The sequence below is a fragment of the Camelus bactrianus genome, chromosome 7 (genome assembly GCF_048773025.1).
Source record: "Camelus bactrianus isolate YW-2024 breed Bactrian camel chromosome 7, ASM4877302v1, whole genome shotgun sequence".
Lineage (NCBI taxonomy): Eukaryota > Metazoa > Chordata > Mammalia > Artiodactyla > Camelidae > Camelus > Camelus bactrianus.
Genome location: NC_133545.1, coordinates 83612403 through 83627236, shown reverse-complemented (window position 1 = coordinate 83627236; position 14834 = coordinate 83612403). Strand labels below are relative to the sequence as shown.

The window sequence follows — 14834 nt, the reverse complement described above, 5'->3', positions numbered from 1 at the left end:
TTGATTTTGTAACCTGCAACTTTGTTGAATTTTTAAAATTAATTCTAACAGGTTTTTTTGCGGAATTTTAAAGCCATATATATATACACACATACATGTATATATACACACACACATACACATACATAGTCATGTATTTTATGAACCAATATCATTTGACTTCCTCCTTTCCAGTTTAGATGCCTTTAATGTCTTTTTGCTGTCTAACTGCTGTGGCAACAACTTCCAGCCTATGCTGAATAGAAGTGTTGAAAGCAGGCATCCTCATATTGCTCTCAATCTTAGAGGAAATGCTTTCAGTCTTGCATCATTGAATATGATATTATTTGTAGAATTTTCACATATGGCTTTTATCATGTCGAGGAACTTTCCTGTATTCCTGCTTTTCTGAGTTTTTTTTTTTTAATTATAAAAGGATGTGAGATTTTGTCAAATGTTTTTTCTACATCAGTTGAGAAGATCATGTGATTTTCTCCCCATTCTATTAATGTGGTGTATTACATTGACTGATTTTCATGTGTTGAAACATTCTCGCATTCTGGAAATAAATCCCACTTGGTCATAGTGTATAATCCTTTTAATATATTGTTGAATTCATTTTGCTAGAATTTTGTTGAGGATTTGTTGCATCAGTATTTATAAGGGATATTTGTCTGTGGTTTTTCTTTTCCTGTAGTGTCTTTGTCTGGCTGTGGTATGAGGGCAATGCTGGCCTTATAGAATGAGCTAAAAGTGTTTCCTCTTCTTCAGTTACTTGGAAGAGTTTGAAGAATATTGTTGTTCGTTCTTCTCAAAGTGTTTGGTGGAATTCACAGTGAAGCCATCAGGTTCAAGGCTTTTCTCTGCCGAGTTGGTTTTTGAAACCAGGTTCAATCTCCTGACTTGTTTTGTGTCTGTTCAGATTTTCTATTTCTTCTTGATTTGGTCTTGGTGGGCTTTGTGTTTCTTGGAATTTGTCCATTTCATCCAGGTTATCCAATTTGTTGGCATATGATTGTTCATAGTCCCTTCGTATAATTCCTTTTATTTTTGTAGAATCAGTAGTTACATTACTACTTTCAATTTGTATTTAGTAATTTGAGTCTTTTCTTTTTTTCTTAGTCAACATAAGTCAAGGTTTATCAATTTTGTTGATCTTTTTGAAGAACCCACCCTTGGTTTTATTGATTTTTCTATATTGTTTTCCTATCCTCTATTTTATTTATTTCTGCTCCAATCTTTATTGTTTCTTTCCTCCTGCTAGCTTTGTGTTTAGTTTGTTGTTTTTTTTCCCCCTGGTTCCTTAAGTTGTATAGTTAGGATGATGATTTAAGATCTTTCTTCTTTTTAATGTAAACATTTATAGCTAAAATGTTCTCCAGCACTGCTTTCATGGCATTTCACGGCTTTGGTATGTTGTTTTCCATTTTTAGTCATCTCTAAGTATTTTATAGTTTCCTCTGTGATTTGTTCTTTGATCCACTGGTTGTGTAAGATATATAATTTCTACAAGTTTGTGAATTGTTCAGTTTTCCTCCTTGATTTACTATTATTTATTGATTTCTAATTTCACCCAGCTGTGGTCAGAGAATATACAGCATACGATGTTTATCTTTTCAAATTTTGAGACTTAAGATATGACCAAACACTTGCTTTATCCTGGAGAATATTCCATGCGTATTTGAGAAGAATGTGTATTTCGCTGTTGTTGGGCGGTGTTCTGTATATGTCTGTTAAATCTAGTTGGTTTGTTATGTTGTTCAAGTCGTCTATTTCCTTACTTACCTTCTGTCTGGGTGTCCTAACTCATTACTGAGAATGGAGATTAAACTCTCCTACTATTATTGTATAACTGTCTTCAATTCTGTCAAGTTTCACTTCATGGATTTTGATGATGGTCCTCTATTAGGTTAGTAACTTTATATACACTTTTGCTATATTGAATCTTTTATTAATACATAATGTCCTTCTTTGTCTTTTGTAATCTCTTCTTATTTAAAGTCCATTTTACCTGATAGTAGCATAGCCACCTCTCTTTTGGTTACTATTTGCATGGAATATCTTTTTTCATACTTTCACTTTCAACCTGTGGGTGTCTCTGGATCTCTAGTGAGTCTCTTACAGACATCGTATAATCAGATCACGTTTTTAAAATCTATTCTGTCAATTTCTGACTTCTTACTGAAGAGAGTAATCTATTTACACTTAAAGTGATGACTGATAAGGAGAGACTCACTTTTGTCATTGTGCTGTTTGTTTTCTATACGCCTTATAGCTGTTCTGTCTCTCATTTCCTCTATTTGACTTCTGTTATCTTTAGTTGACTTTTATTAGGGAAACATGGAAATTCCCTTATCATTTCCTTTTGTGTATAGTCTATTTAATTTGTGGTTACCAGGGAGAGTACATTAAATATCCTAAAATTATAACACTCTAATTTGAATTTATACTAGCTTAACAGGAATCGCATCTAGAAACTCTGCTCCTGTACAGCTCTGTTCCGTCTCCATTCAGTTACTGCTGTCACAAAATTACGTCTTTGTGCGTTGCATATCCAAAAACATAGACTGAAAACTTTTTTATGTAGTAATATCTTAAGTTATGTAGAAATAGAAAATGGAGTTACAAACCAAAGTTATAACAGAACTAGCTTTTATAATTTTCTGCATATTTACCTTTACCAGTGATCATTATTTCTCTATATGGCCTTGAGTTATATCCTATTATCGTATCATTTCAACTTGAAGGACTTCCTTTAGCATTTCTTGCAGGACCGGTCTTGTGGCCACAAACTCCTTCTGCACTTGTTTATCAGGGAGTGCCTTAATTTCTTCCTCATTTTGGAAGGACATTTTTGTCAGAAATAGGATTCTTGGCTGACAGCTTTTTCCTCTTCAGCACTTTGAATAGACAAACCCATTGCCTTCTGGCCTCCAAGATTTCTCTTAAGAACTATGCTTATAATCTTACTGGGGATCCTTTGTATGTGATGTCGCTTCTCTCTTATTGCTCTCAAAATTCTCGCTTTGTCTTTGACTTTCAACAGTTGAATTGTAATGTGCCTTGGTGTGGGTCTCTTTTGAGTTTATCCTACTCGAAGTTTGTTAAGCTTCCTGGATGTTTATATTCACACCTGTCAAATTTATAAAATTTTGGCCATTATTTCTTCAAATAATCTCTCTTCCTCTTTCTTTCTCTCTCTTCCCTTTCTGGGATTCCCGTGATGTGTATGTTTTTTGTTTGATGATGTCCCACAGGTCCCTTATGCATTCTTCTTTATTCTTTTTTCTTTCTGTTCTTCACTTAACAATTTCAACTGTCCTGTCTTCATGTTTGGAAGTTCTTCTTCTGACCATGCTAATATCCTTTTGAATCCCTATAGTGAATTATTTATTTAGTTATTGTACTTTTCAGCCCTAGAATTTTGTATATAATCATCTTTATCATAATTCATGAATACATTAGAGACTGACATAGATTTTCTTTAATAAGACAACTGGGTTCTCTTGGGCATCTGTTTTCCACTCATTGTTAGAAAATCCAGTTTACTTCAGAATGGTAAAAAAAAAAAAAAAGGCCAAGTAATATCTTAGTGTTATTATGACAAGTTTCCAATTTATAGGAAACCTGGAGGGTTTCTGGACCTCCCAGGTCAAGAAACCATATAGACCTGCCCTCATTCAAGTGTCTTCTGGAATTCCTTAAAAATTTCAGCTCTCCCCTGGGCAGCAGGCTATTCTATTACTCTGCTGGTTTTTAAGGTGCAGTTCTACGGTTAAACTCTGTGCCCATTTTCAAACTGTCCAGGCTTATCTTCCAAGACTAGTGTATTACTCACTTTACCAAATCTCCCTGCCAAATACTTAATGCTTTGGAGGTCCTTTCTTTGGTTAACTGAATATGTGTTAACTGAAAAGTTAGGATAGGCTTCTCTTCTCTCCCCAAATCAAGTTATTTGGAATCTCGAATGAGCACTCATTCTAAATAGTATGAGTCCCAGGGAAAAGGCTGGTTGGTGGACACGGAGTACCAGATTTAGAGCTGACGAAGCAGGTGGTTAGGAACACTCACCAAGCACTGCAAACCTAGGGCAGTGGTCTTTCCTGGAAAGCCAGAATTTCTTTTTGGTTCTGTTTTATGTTTTCACTTTACTGATCATTCCATCATGTTCATACATTGTGTTCTCGACTTTGTCCCCATCTTATTTTAGTTATTTGAGCATCTCTAAGTCAGTTGTTTTAAAGCTTTTGTCTAATACATCCATTGTCTGGTCTTCCTCAGGGACAGTGTCTGTTGATTCATTTTTGTTGCCAGGTATGGGCTGTATCCTTCTGATTCATTGTATATTTTGTGATTTTCATTGTTGTTGTTGTTGAAAAATGGACATTTGAGTCCACAGTAACTCCAGAGATCAGATTCTCTCCCTTCCCCAGGGTTTCCCTATTTATTTATTTTTTGTTAGAGAATTTGATTGTTGATGGTGTCTCTGTTCTGGGGTTCAGCCTGAGGTGTAAAGTTAAAGCCTCACAGATCTTTTCTGAGCCTGCATCTTTCTCTGGGCGTGTGTGGTAACTGACTAAATTCCCCTGTATTTGTGGTTGCATTTGAATGTCCCATTTCTTAAATGTCTGGCTCTCAAAAGGAGAAACAGGGAAATACGAAGGAGAAAAACCATAAATCAGGCACTTGCCCTTTAGATATGTTGGAAATTGCTTAAGCTTGAGGTGGTGAAGTTTACAAGGACATCTGACGCTGTGTCTGCACTACAGATATGAGACGCAGCAATGACTAATCAGAACACAAATACCTGAATTTAAGGGATGGGGTCCTACCCTGGGCCCTGCAAGCTGTGTATAAGCTGTTCCTGGGAGTCATATGTGGCTGCCTGCCACAGGGCTGGGAGAATAAGATATGGATAGCCCTTGCCAGGCTAAGAGCTGAAATTGATCTGAATTAACCACAGTTTCCCATCCAAGTCTTTCTCTGGAAGCTTCAACCCTCAATAGAACCCAAAGTTCCAAAGTAGTTACATCAGACAGATTCTGCCAATGCGGTTGTTTTCTAGGTGGGGAGATGGAATCCTGGTGCTTCCTACCCCACCATCTTCCCTGATGTCACTTGGAGGTTTTCTGTTAGAGGAGAAGGGCTCAGGCCATGAAGATGCCCTGCACGTGGCTTCGAGGGTGTGCATTTAGAGATTCACATGTGCACGTCCATTTGGGCCCCGGTCACAGTCCCGCTTGTTAGACTGTGGCTGTGCCAAACTGGGGATGATAGGGAGGGGTAAAATTATGTGTGTGTACATGTCTCTGTATTTGTGTGTGTGAGTGTGTGCGAGTGTATTCAGGTAGGTGGCATGTGATGCTCTGTGCTTGTCCCTCCATGAGTGTGTTCTGCACATGCACCTGTGATTACACCTTGATGCGTGTACCTTGGAGAGTGTACCTCTGGAGGGTACGCCTCCAGCCATAGGTGTGTGTAATGGAACTGTACGTGTAACTCTGTGAGCCTGTCCCTCTGTACCTCCATGTGTGTATCTCTCGAGCACAAGCTGGAGCGAGGCCCTTGGGGTGCGTCTGGCTCTGGCCTCACTGACTGTCCTCCATTCCAGGACTCGTACCTGCTGGACTATTTCCTGTTTCTGAACCGTTACTTTGAGGTGGGGGCCCCGGTCTACTTTATCACCACTGGGGGCTACAACTTCTCCAGTGTGGAAGGTATGGACGCCATCTGCTCCAGCGCAGGCTGCAACAACTTCTCCTTAACCCAGAAGATCCAGTACGCCACTGAGTTCCCTGACGAGTGAGTGCCCCAGCCCACCCATCTGCTCCCCACTCCCCTCCAGTCCCCGCTTCCTGCCTCCCTGCCCCTGCCCTGCTGCCCACCTGCTGCCTTGTGCCTGGAGAGACCCAGAGTGGGGGCTGGACCATAAGAAGGCTCTGCTACTGCCTGCCTGTCTGATCCTGTTCCCTGACATCCTCTCCCCGGCCCCCCAGGTCTTACCTGGCCATCCCTGCCTCCTCCTGGCTGGATGACTTCATTGACTGGCTGTCTTCGACCACCTGCTGTCGCCTTTATCTCTTTGGTCCCAATAAGGATGAGTTCTGCCCCTCGACCGTCAGTGAGTGTGTGGCCTCTGCGGGCTCAGGGGAAACTGAGGCGAGAGAAAGGAGAGGACTGGCAGAGGATCTCTTAGCCCCTCTCGCCCTCCTGCAGGGTCAGTCGGGGTGGGGACCAGTCTTGGAGCACACGTGTAGGGGACTGCACATATGTGTGGACGCCCAGCTGGCCTGCTGGGCAATCACACACTCACGCCCCTCCTGACTTGTGCCCATGCTCACGGGGCATGCTGGTGCTCACATGCTGCGGGAGCCTGAGTGACAGCTGGGGTTGGCACACGGCCCTGCCCTTCAGCAGCTGTGTTTGTAGGTGGAGAAGGGAGGCCTCACAGGGGGCTGTTTCTCTGCCCCAAACTTCCCTTTCTTGCATGCCTGTAGGTCCAGAGGTTTCCATAACTGCGAGGGGAACTCCTCCCATAGTTAGACACAAATGCAAATCCCTCTAGAGCACACACACCTGTTACAGCAGTGAGCGTGCCAGGGCATCGGGATGGGAAAGGAGCAGAAGAGGGCGGAGCAGCGGCTGCCTGGCCCTGGGGGTGCCGCTGGCTGGAGCCCCCGCTCTGTTTGCAGGCTCCCTGGCCTGCTTGAAGTCCTGCGTGAGCCTCACATCAGGGCCTGTCCGGCCATCAGTGGAGCAGTTCCACAAATATCTTCCCTGGTTCCTGGACGACCCGCCCAACATCAAATGTCCCAAAGGGTAGGCCAGGATGGGGGGTCCACTGGGGAGGATGGCCGTGTAGAGGGGCAGGAGGCAGTGTGGGGGCCCCTGGAGGTGGCCACGGGCCAGGTAGACGGAGGGGTCCCGATCCTTGGCTAAGCCTGCTCTGGGTTCCTCCCTGCAGAGGCCTGGCAGCATACAGCACCTCCGTGAATCTGAGTTCAGATGGCGAGGTTTTAGGTAAGCATGGCCTTGACTGGAGGGGAAGACCAGAGTCAGCTGCCCTGGAGGCCCCATGAGTCCCAGGGAACAGCTTCTCAACCTCAAATCTTCTCTCCTTCCTCCTTCATGGGGTGGGGGTGGGGGGTTCCTAACTGCCTTGGCCCTGTCCTCAGGGGTCACGCTACCCAGCACCACATCCTCAGACTTCACACCGTGTCTGCCCTGCCTCCTTCTCCCCACCCCCAAATCCATGGTCAGCACCACATTCATGGAATCTGGGAGCCATCCATGTCCTTTCCTCTCCAGCACAAGTGACACCCAGATGTGAGCAGTGGACAGTTGGTTAAATGAATGACTATTAAACTTAGTTACGCAGTGGTTGCCCCAAAGCACAGCTCTGTTAAGGCAACTGTTTCTGTTTTTCTGTCTCCCTTTCTGGTCCTGTCCTCCAGGAGTATGTACATTGGGAAAGTAAATTACTTTTAAGAAATCAATGCATATTTTGAGACCATACAGAGCAGCATTTGGGTTCATCGGGAGGGCAGGGCCGGGACACAGCGTTGGGACCAGCTGCAGAGTTTGCAGGGCTGGGGCAAAACCAAAATGCATGGCTGCTGGCTCAAAATGTATTAAAATTCCCCAATGGTGGCGGCAGAGCCCTAAACCCGGCCAGGCGCCTCTGTCGGGGGTTCTGAGAGTGCCTGGCACGGGCTCTGACCTTGGCAGCCTCGCGGTTCATGGCCTACCAGAAGCCGCTGAAGAACTCGCAGGACTTCACGGAGGCGCTGCGGGCAGCTCGGGCGCTGGCGGCCAACATCACTGCTGATTTGCGGAAGGTGCCAGGCACGGATCCGGACTTCGAGGTCTTCCCCTACACGTGAGGCTCTGGGCAGCGGGGAGGTGGGCCCGGATGAGGGCGCTGGGCTGGTGGTAGGCTGGGGATGGACTCCAGCAGGCAGGCACCTGCTGCCCCTGGGCCAGGGCGCCCCCATGCCCTCCCTGAGCTGAGGTCTCACCCCGAAGTGGGCGTGGGGGGTCGCAGAGCAGTGACTGTGCTCTGCTCCCCTGGCAGGATCACCAACGTGTTCTACGAGCAGTACCTGACTGTGATCCCCGAGGGGCTCTTCATGCTCAGCCTCTGCCTGGTGCCCACCTTCGTCGTCTGCTGCCTCCTGCTGGGCATGGACGTCCGCTCCGGCCTCATCAACCTGTTCTCCATCATCATGATCCTGGTGGACACCGTGGGCTTCATGGCCCTGTGGGACATCAGCTACAATGCCGTGTCCCTCATCAACCTGGTCACGGTAACCCGCTGGTCGCAGGGTGGGGACTCCGGGGCAGGAGGGGTGCCGGCCTCAGGACCCCTCTCAGTTCTCTCTAGAGTCTAGGTGCTGCCTTCTGCCCTGGGCGGAGACCCCTGCCCCAGCCCTTTTGTGGCTGAAGTGCCCTCTCTCCCCACAGGCGGTGGGCATCTCTGTGGAGTTTGTGTCCCACATCACCCGCACCTTTGCCATCAGCACCAAGCCCACCCGGCTGGAGAGGGCCAAGGAGGCCACCATCTCCATGGGCAGTGCGGTGAGTGGATGGGCTGCCTCATGTAGCCCTCGTCAGGCTGCCCTGTGCCCGGCCTGACGCCCTCCTGTGACCCCTAGGTGTTCGCAGGAGTGGCCATGACCAACCTGCCCGGCATCCTCATCCTGGGCTTGGCCAAGGCGCAGCTCATCCAGATCTTCTTCTTCCGTCTCAACCTCCTCATCACTTTGCTGGGCATGCTGCACGGATTGGTCTTCCTGCCGGTCATCCTCAGCTTCCTGGGTGAGTGCCCAGGCCCCTCTGACACCGCCAGGCCCCTCCTGCAGGACTCCAAGCTGCAGGCAGAATGCAAGAAACCCTCACAGCCCCGCTCACCTGGGACAGCCACTGCCCACATTGTGAGCACACGTTTCTTCCTGGTTTGGAAGCTGCAGTTTTTTCGCTTAACATGTGAAACATCTTTCTTTGTCAGATGTGTGTTTCAGACACTTTCAGTGGCCATATGGCTCTCCATTGCATGCTCTTGAACTTTTAATCATGACCTTCAGCCAGAAATACATTCCACACTGAGAGGTGACGTGTACAGGCACAGACATGGACATGCAGAGCAGAAGAAGCCTTTCACAAAACAACACTGCCTGAGAAGCCTCTGATGCTTTCAGTTCTATCGTTGATTTTTTTTTAAATGTCAGTGTTATCTACGAAACTGATTTCTTGACTCATTAATGGGTAACAAGTTGTAGTTGGAAAATATATCGTCTCCTATGGGTCAGCCATGATCCCTTTAAACAGCTCCCAGCTTCTGGACATTAGATTATTTCTGACTTTCCACTGTTACTGCCAGTGCCAGTGTGATGACCTTCCTTGTGGCTGAGTCTTTGACCTCATCCCCCAATATTTCCCAAAGCAAGTCCAGTCCATGAATGTTGATTGTTTATGCCAAGTGTTTACCCCCTCCGGAAAGTTTTACTATTTAAACCTTTACCAGCAACATGTACATTTCTGCTTCCTCATTATTGAGCACAGTCATTTACACACCTCCTACCCTCACAGAAATTTAGACTGGGCGCCCAGGGTGAAGTGTCCTCTGGCCCTCAGGGTGGGCAAGCTGAGAGCAGTTTTTGCATTTCTCCCCGACACCCAGAACAAGCATAATGGTAGTCTTAGAGAAAACATTTATAGAAGGGTGTGTTTGTGCTCAATATATGTGCAGTAATCCTCCTATCAGCCCTGGAGGTAGGTGATGTTTTCATTCTCATTTTACAGATGAGGAAACTGAGACTCCTGCCAGGGGTTAGATGTGGATGGTGGCTGAAATGGCTACTGGCTTTTGGGGGTAGGATGGATCCAGGGCTGGGGTGAGGAGGTGAGGGGCTTAAGATTTGGCTCCCTCTCCTGAACTGCCTTTTTCAGTTGCAACAAACACCTGTGCCCCGCACCCAGCATGCCGCCTCCCTGACTGTGGTCCTCTGTATCTGTCCCTCTCCAGGGCCTGATGTCAACCCAGCTCTGGTGCTGGAGCAGAAGCGGGAGGAGGAGGTGATCACGGTCAAGGAGGCCCCCTGCTCAAAGCACCCTGACACGATAAGCACTGGCGGCGGCGTCTATGTCAACTATGGCTTTGAACATCCTGACAGGAGTGCGGAAGGCCTCGAGAGCTCTTGGCCACACAACAGGCAGAAGCTCTGATGGAGCCTGAGCTCCTGTCCAAGCTCACTGGTCCTGACCTGAGAAGCCATGAGGGTTCTCCCGTGGGGGCTCCCTTGCCACATCCGCCCCCTCAGGGCCTGAGAGAGGCTGTCCTCACAGGAGTGCCCATGATAGGATACCCTCTGGCCACCAGTTCTCACCCATAAGACACATGGCTGTGATGGAGGTGGCACACGATGGCATGGGTGTGATCTGTTCCTGGTCTGTCTCTTGAATTTGACATATGTCCTCCTTAAGCAAGTTTTGAAACTTTAGTTCTGTATATGTAAACAATATATAATATTATTTCACATTGAAAAATTTTTCTTAATTGATATCATACTTGACCAATCCTTTTGCAATGAGGGTTTTTTTTTCATGCAACATACATTTTTTAGATTTATTCATGTTGATACATGGAAATCTAGTCCAATCATTTGAACTGCCACACAGCATTCCATTGTGTCAATGAACATGGGGTTTTTATCCCTTCCCCTGCTAGTAGGCAATCAGATTGTCCCCAACTATTTTTCTGCCATAGGTCCACAGTCACTTGTGTGGAATTCAGAATCCCCAAAGCTCTAAAAACCCAGTGTGTTTGTCTTTTTTTTTTCCCTTTGTAAGTTTGGGACAAACACATTTGGTGGCAAAAACTGATTAGACAAGATGTGCCTATTTATACTCTTTATAAATAGAATATTTATACTCAGTGTGTGAATGGTCATATATTTTAGTGCATTAAATGAGTCTGATGCTGTGTTACTGCTCCAGATCCTGAGGAGGGGTCTAATATCTAATAGTGTAAGCATTAAATAGCCTTTCTTCAAAATGTTCTAAATTCTGAAAGTCAGCCCACCTATGGGATTTCAGGTATGGAACCATGAGCGTGTGTTTGCCCGCCTCCTGTCTATGTGTGGGAGAGTTACCGTTGCTGGAGCTCTGAACCGACACAGACACACGCCTCCCAGAGCGGCTGCCCTGTTCACGCTCTCACCAGCAGCGGATGAGGGCTGCCTCTCTCCCTTTGCCAGTCCCAACTCCATGCTTCCGCTTCCTTTTGGTGGGAGCAGGTACGATGATGAATGATTATCCCTTTTTAAAAATATATTTAAAAAAAAAGAAAATGTTTTGATTTTAGACTAGTTTTACAGAAAAATTACAAAGACAGTACAGAGAGTTTCTATATGCCCCACAGCCAGTTCACCCTACTAACATATTACATTCGTATGATATGTTCGTCAAGGTATAATTAATGAACCAGTAGTGATAATTAGGACTAATTTGAGTCCATACTTAGTTTAGATCTCCTTAGTTTTTATCTAGTGTCCATCCTTTATCTGTGTCGGGATCCCATCCAGGACACAGCATTCAATCGTTATGTCTACTTAGGCTGCTCTGGGCTGTGACAGTTTGTCAGACTTTTCTTTGCCTTGTTTTTGATGACCTGGCTAGTTTTGAGGACTGGTCAGGCATTTTGCAGACTGTCCTTCCAATGGGGTTTGTCTGGCGTTTTTCTTCTGGTTAGACTAGGGCGATAGGTTTTGGGGAAGGCGACCAGAGGTGGAGTACCGTTCTCAGCACATCGTGTCACGGGTGTGTGCTATCGCCGTGACTCATCGCTGTGAGGTTGACCCTGATCACCTGGCTGAGGTTGTGTCTGTCCGGCGTCTCCTCTGTACAGTTACCTTGACCTGTTTCCATGCTGTGCTCTTTGGAGGGAGGTTGCTAGGCACGGCTCACACTTAGGCAGTGCGGAGTTATGCTCTACTTCCTGGAGGGTGGAGTGTATACTTATGTTATTTGGAATTCTGAACAGGAAAATTGTCTATTCCCCTCCATTTATTTATTTATTTGTTATTATGTGTATGTATATATTTATCAGTATCAACTCATGAATATTCATTTTGTAATTTGGGTTCTAATATAACACTACTTTATTTTGTGGATTAAATTGTTCCATTTTGGCCACTGGGAGCTCTTTCAATTGGCTCCTATGTCTTTTTGTCGTACTCCCATCATTGTGGGGTTTTTCTGTTTTTGAGCACTTCCTTCTTGCTGGCACCCCAAGATGGCCCAGGCTCAACTTGTATATTTCTGCCCCGGTCCTAGAGTCAGCCATTTCTCCAAGGACTTCTAGCCCTTTTATTCTAGGTAGGATGAGAAAGCAGGATCTGGGTGCTCAATGTGTGTGTTGCTGCTGGAGCATTGTTGCTTCTAGGCCCTCTCAGCTGAGAGAGTAAGGAAATATATGCATGTATATAGGTGTGTATACGGATCCATGTATATACACATTTGTATAAATATTTCTATATGTAGCCATCTGTATCTATATTAAACTAAACAAGAGTTTATGCTGATACCTCCAGCTCTAACCCATAACCATACAAGTCATTCTAGACTCCTCTCTTGCTTATTGGTAACCTCCCAGGCCAACAATGAGAAGCCTGGCTCTACCACCCTCACTGTTTACTTAATTATTCCTTTCCACTATACATATGTAGTATTCTCAGAAATAATAACCCATACCACTGTGAAAAACAACTTTAGAATTTAATGTCTATGTGCAGTTCCTTTTGCCTTTAGTCTTTCCAATGCCATTCATTTCCAAATTACTTAGGTCAGCATTTTTTTCTACCATCCCTTTCAGAGTCTGTTTTGTACATTTGTAATACAGTTAGATTCTTGTGCCACATTCTTCATTCTATTCTGGTGTTACAATATCACGCATGTTAAAGATTTTTGGGGGAGGCAAGAGAGCATGACCCTGGGTCATGAGCTGGACTCAGGCAATGGGAGACTTGTCACCACTTCCTCTGTCCATGGAATGTAAGCTCTGCCTAAATTCCTACAGTGGGAGCTGTTTTTAGGGATACAGCCTTGAGAGAATAAGGTGTTGTTGAGATCATCTGCTGTTGCACATGACTGAACCCAGTTTGAGGTTCTATATAAACTTCTAAGATTCTGGCAGGTGAGCAAGGAGATCTACTGGTCTGTGGCTGCCCGGGACAACCTCTTATGTAACTTCCCTTGCTTACTTACGTAGCAGCAACCCTGCTACCTACCAATATAAAGTGGTCTGTCTCTTTCTTCGGACTTTCCTTGCCCTGTGTGCATGGGGGCTAGTTTGTGAACCAACAAAGATCTATTCAAAGTATAGTACAGACCAATGGCTATTAATATGACAAAGTAGGAAATGTTCATTAGTATGGTTCCAGATTACATATTGCAACTAACCTTTGAGAAACTACAACCTGCCGAATTTTGGTATAGCTTCAAGTAATATTCACATTTATTTGAAAAGACAATTAAACTACTATTTGTGTGAGACTGAGTTTCTTCATATACTTCAATCAAAAGAATATATTGTTGGGGAGGGTATAGCTCAAGTGGTAGAGTGCAAGCTTAGCATGCACAGGCCCTGGGTTCAATCCCTAGTACCTTCTCTAAAAATAAATAAACCTAATTACTTCCCCCACCCTACCAAAATAAAATAATGAATAAGTAAAATATTTTTAAAAAGAACATATTGCAATGCAGTGAATGCAGCAGATGTGAGAATCTTGCTGTCTTCAATTAAACTACACAGTAGAGATTTGCAAAAATTTAAAAGGATGCTATACTTCTCATGAACTTTTATTGCTTTGAAGAACACTATTCATAAAAATATGTTAACATGTAATGTGTTTTCATGGTTATTAAAATGCATAAGTAAATATTTTAAAAATTCTGTTTTAATTTCTAATATGGTAACTATTGATAAATAAAATCCACATAAAGTATTGAAGACTCTGGAGTCTTCAACAAATTTTAAGGATGTAAACAGGTCTTAAGTTCAAAAAGTTTCAGAACCACTGCTCTAAGGAAATTAGATTATCTGAGTTTGACTTTATTTACAATTCACTACAGCCCACATACTATGAAGTTATATGTTAACTTGTAGCTATTAGGCCAGTAGAGATGCACATATTTCTAACCACTAGAAAAGATAATCTACATCATTTTGTAGGACACCAGCCAGCTTTATATACAGCCTAGCAATCTTACTCTGTTCTCTCAGAATGTTTATAAATACCCACTTCCTCCAAAAGCTTCTCCGAAGTAGCTTCATCACTGGTTACTTTGTTAATTAAATTGTATAAATCTTTGACTTGTGTTCATTATATATTTGTATGAGTGTTATGTTTTCAGCTTCTGTAAGATTATACTTTAACAGACACTTGGGACACTTATACATGCTGTGTGTATGTGTGTGTGTATATATATGTGTGTGTGTGTGTGTATGTGTGTATATATATATATTAAATGCATACATATGTATATACTACACACACACGTATATTTCACAGGCTAGGATACCAAGTTCTCTATTCTGCACCTAGCTCTTTCCATTTAATATTCCCGCATGCACTCACTTGACATTGTTTTCTTCTTTTATTTATGCACGTGTCTTTGCATTTCACTCACGGCTCCGTTACTAACAGGACACAAACGACCCGCATGCTCGCATTTTCCTCTGCTGACGCACTAGCAAAAGGCTCTCGCTGTCCCGCCAGTAACCTGAGGCTCTGGACACCCATTCGGGAACACCGCATATCGATCACGTGACAGCACCGAGGATCACGTGATGCTGC

General features: G+C 44.4%; 2 protein-coding genes and 2 long non-coding RNA genes across 5 annotated transcripts in view; 1 reads left to right on the top strand and 3 right to left on the bottom strand.

Annotated features, from left to right (window-relative positions):
• LOC141578196 (uncharacterized) overlaps nt 1-8044 on the bottom strand; it is a 10870-nt gene extending 2826 nt beyond the window's left edge. Inside the window, exons 1-2 of the long non-coding RNA XR_012508308.1 lie at nt 7728-8044; nt 5983-6133 (exon numbers count right to left, since the gene is read on the bottom strand). This is a non-coding gene — a long non-coding RNA (uncharacterized LOC141578196). The remainder of the gene's footprint in view (nt 1-5982; nt 6134-7727) is intronic.
• NPC1L1 (NPC1 like intracellular cholesterol transporter 1) overlaps nt 1-12168 on the top strand; it is a 25935-nt gene extending 13767 nt beyond the window's left edge. For both annotated transcript variants that reach the window (XM_074367724.1, XM_010969744.3), the window contains exons 11-19: nt 5591-5781; nt 5976-6100; nt 6672-6798; nt 6944-6999; nt 7708-7858; nt 8054-8285; nt 8443-8556; nt 8634-8796; nt 10004-12168. In XM_074367724.1, the coding sequence (XP_074223825.1) occupies nt 5591-5781; nt 5976-6100; nt 6672-6798; nt 6944-6999; nt 7708-7858; nt 8054-8285; nt 8443-8556; nt 8634-8796; nt 10004-10203 (1359 nt within the window). In that variant the 3' untranslated portion in view covers nt 10204-12168. The remainder of the gene's footprint in view (nt 1-5590; nt 5782-5975; nt 6101-6671; nt 6799-6943; nt 7000-7707; nt 7859-8053; nt 8286-8442; nt 8557-8633; nt 8797-10003) is intronic.
• OGDH (oxoglutarate dehydrogenase) overlaps nt 1-14834 on the bottom strand; it is a 349298-nt gene that overhangs the window by 133070 nt on the left and 201394 nt on the right. The gene's annotated exons all lie outside the window — the stretch shown is intronic.
• Nucleotides 8113-14834, bottom strand: LOC141578195 (uncharacterized). The gene is made up of 4 exons (XR_012508307.1): nt 14616-14834; nt 11198-11295; nt 8661-8849; nt 8113-8237 (listed from the first exon to the last, which is right to left on the bottom strand). It is a non-coding gene; the product is annotated as an uncharacterized LOC141578195 (long non-coding RNA).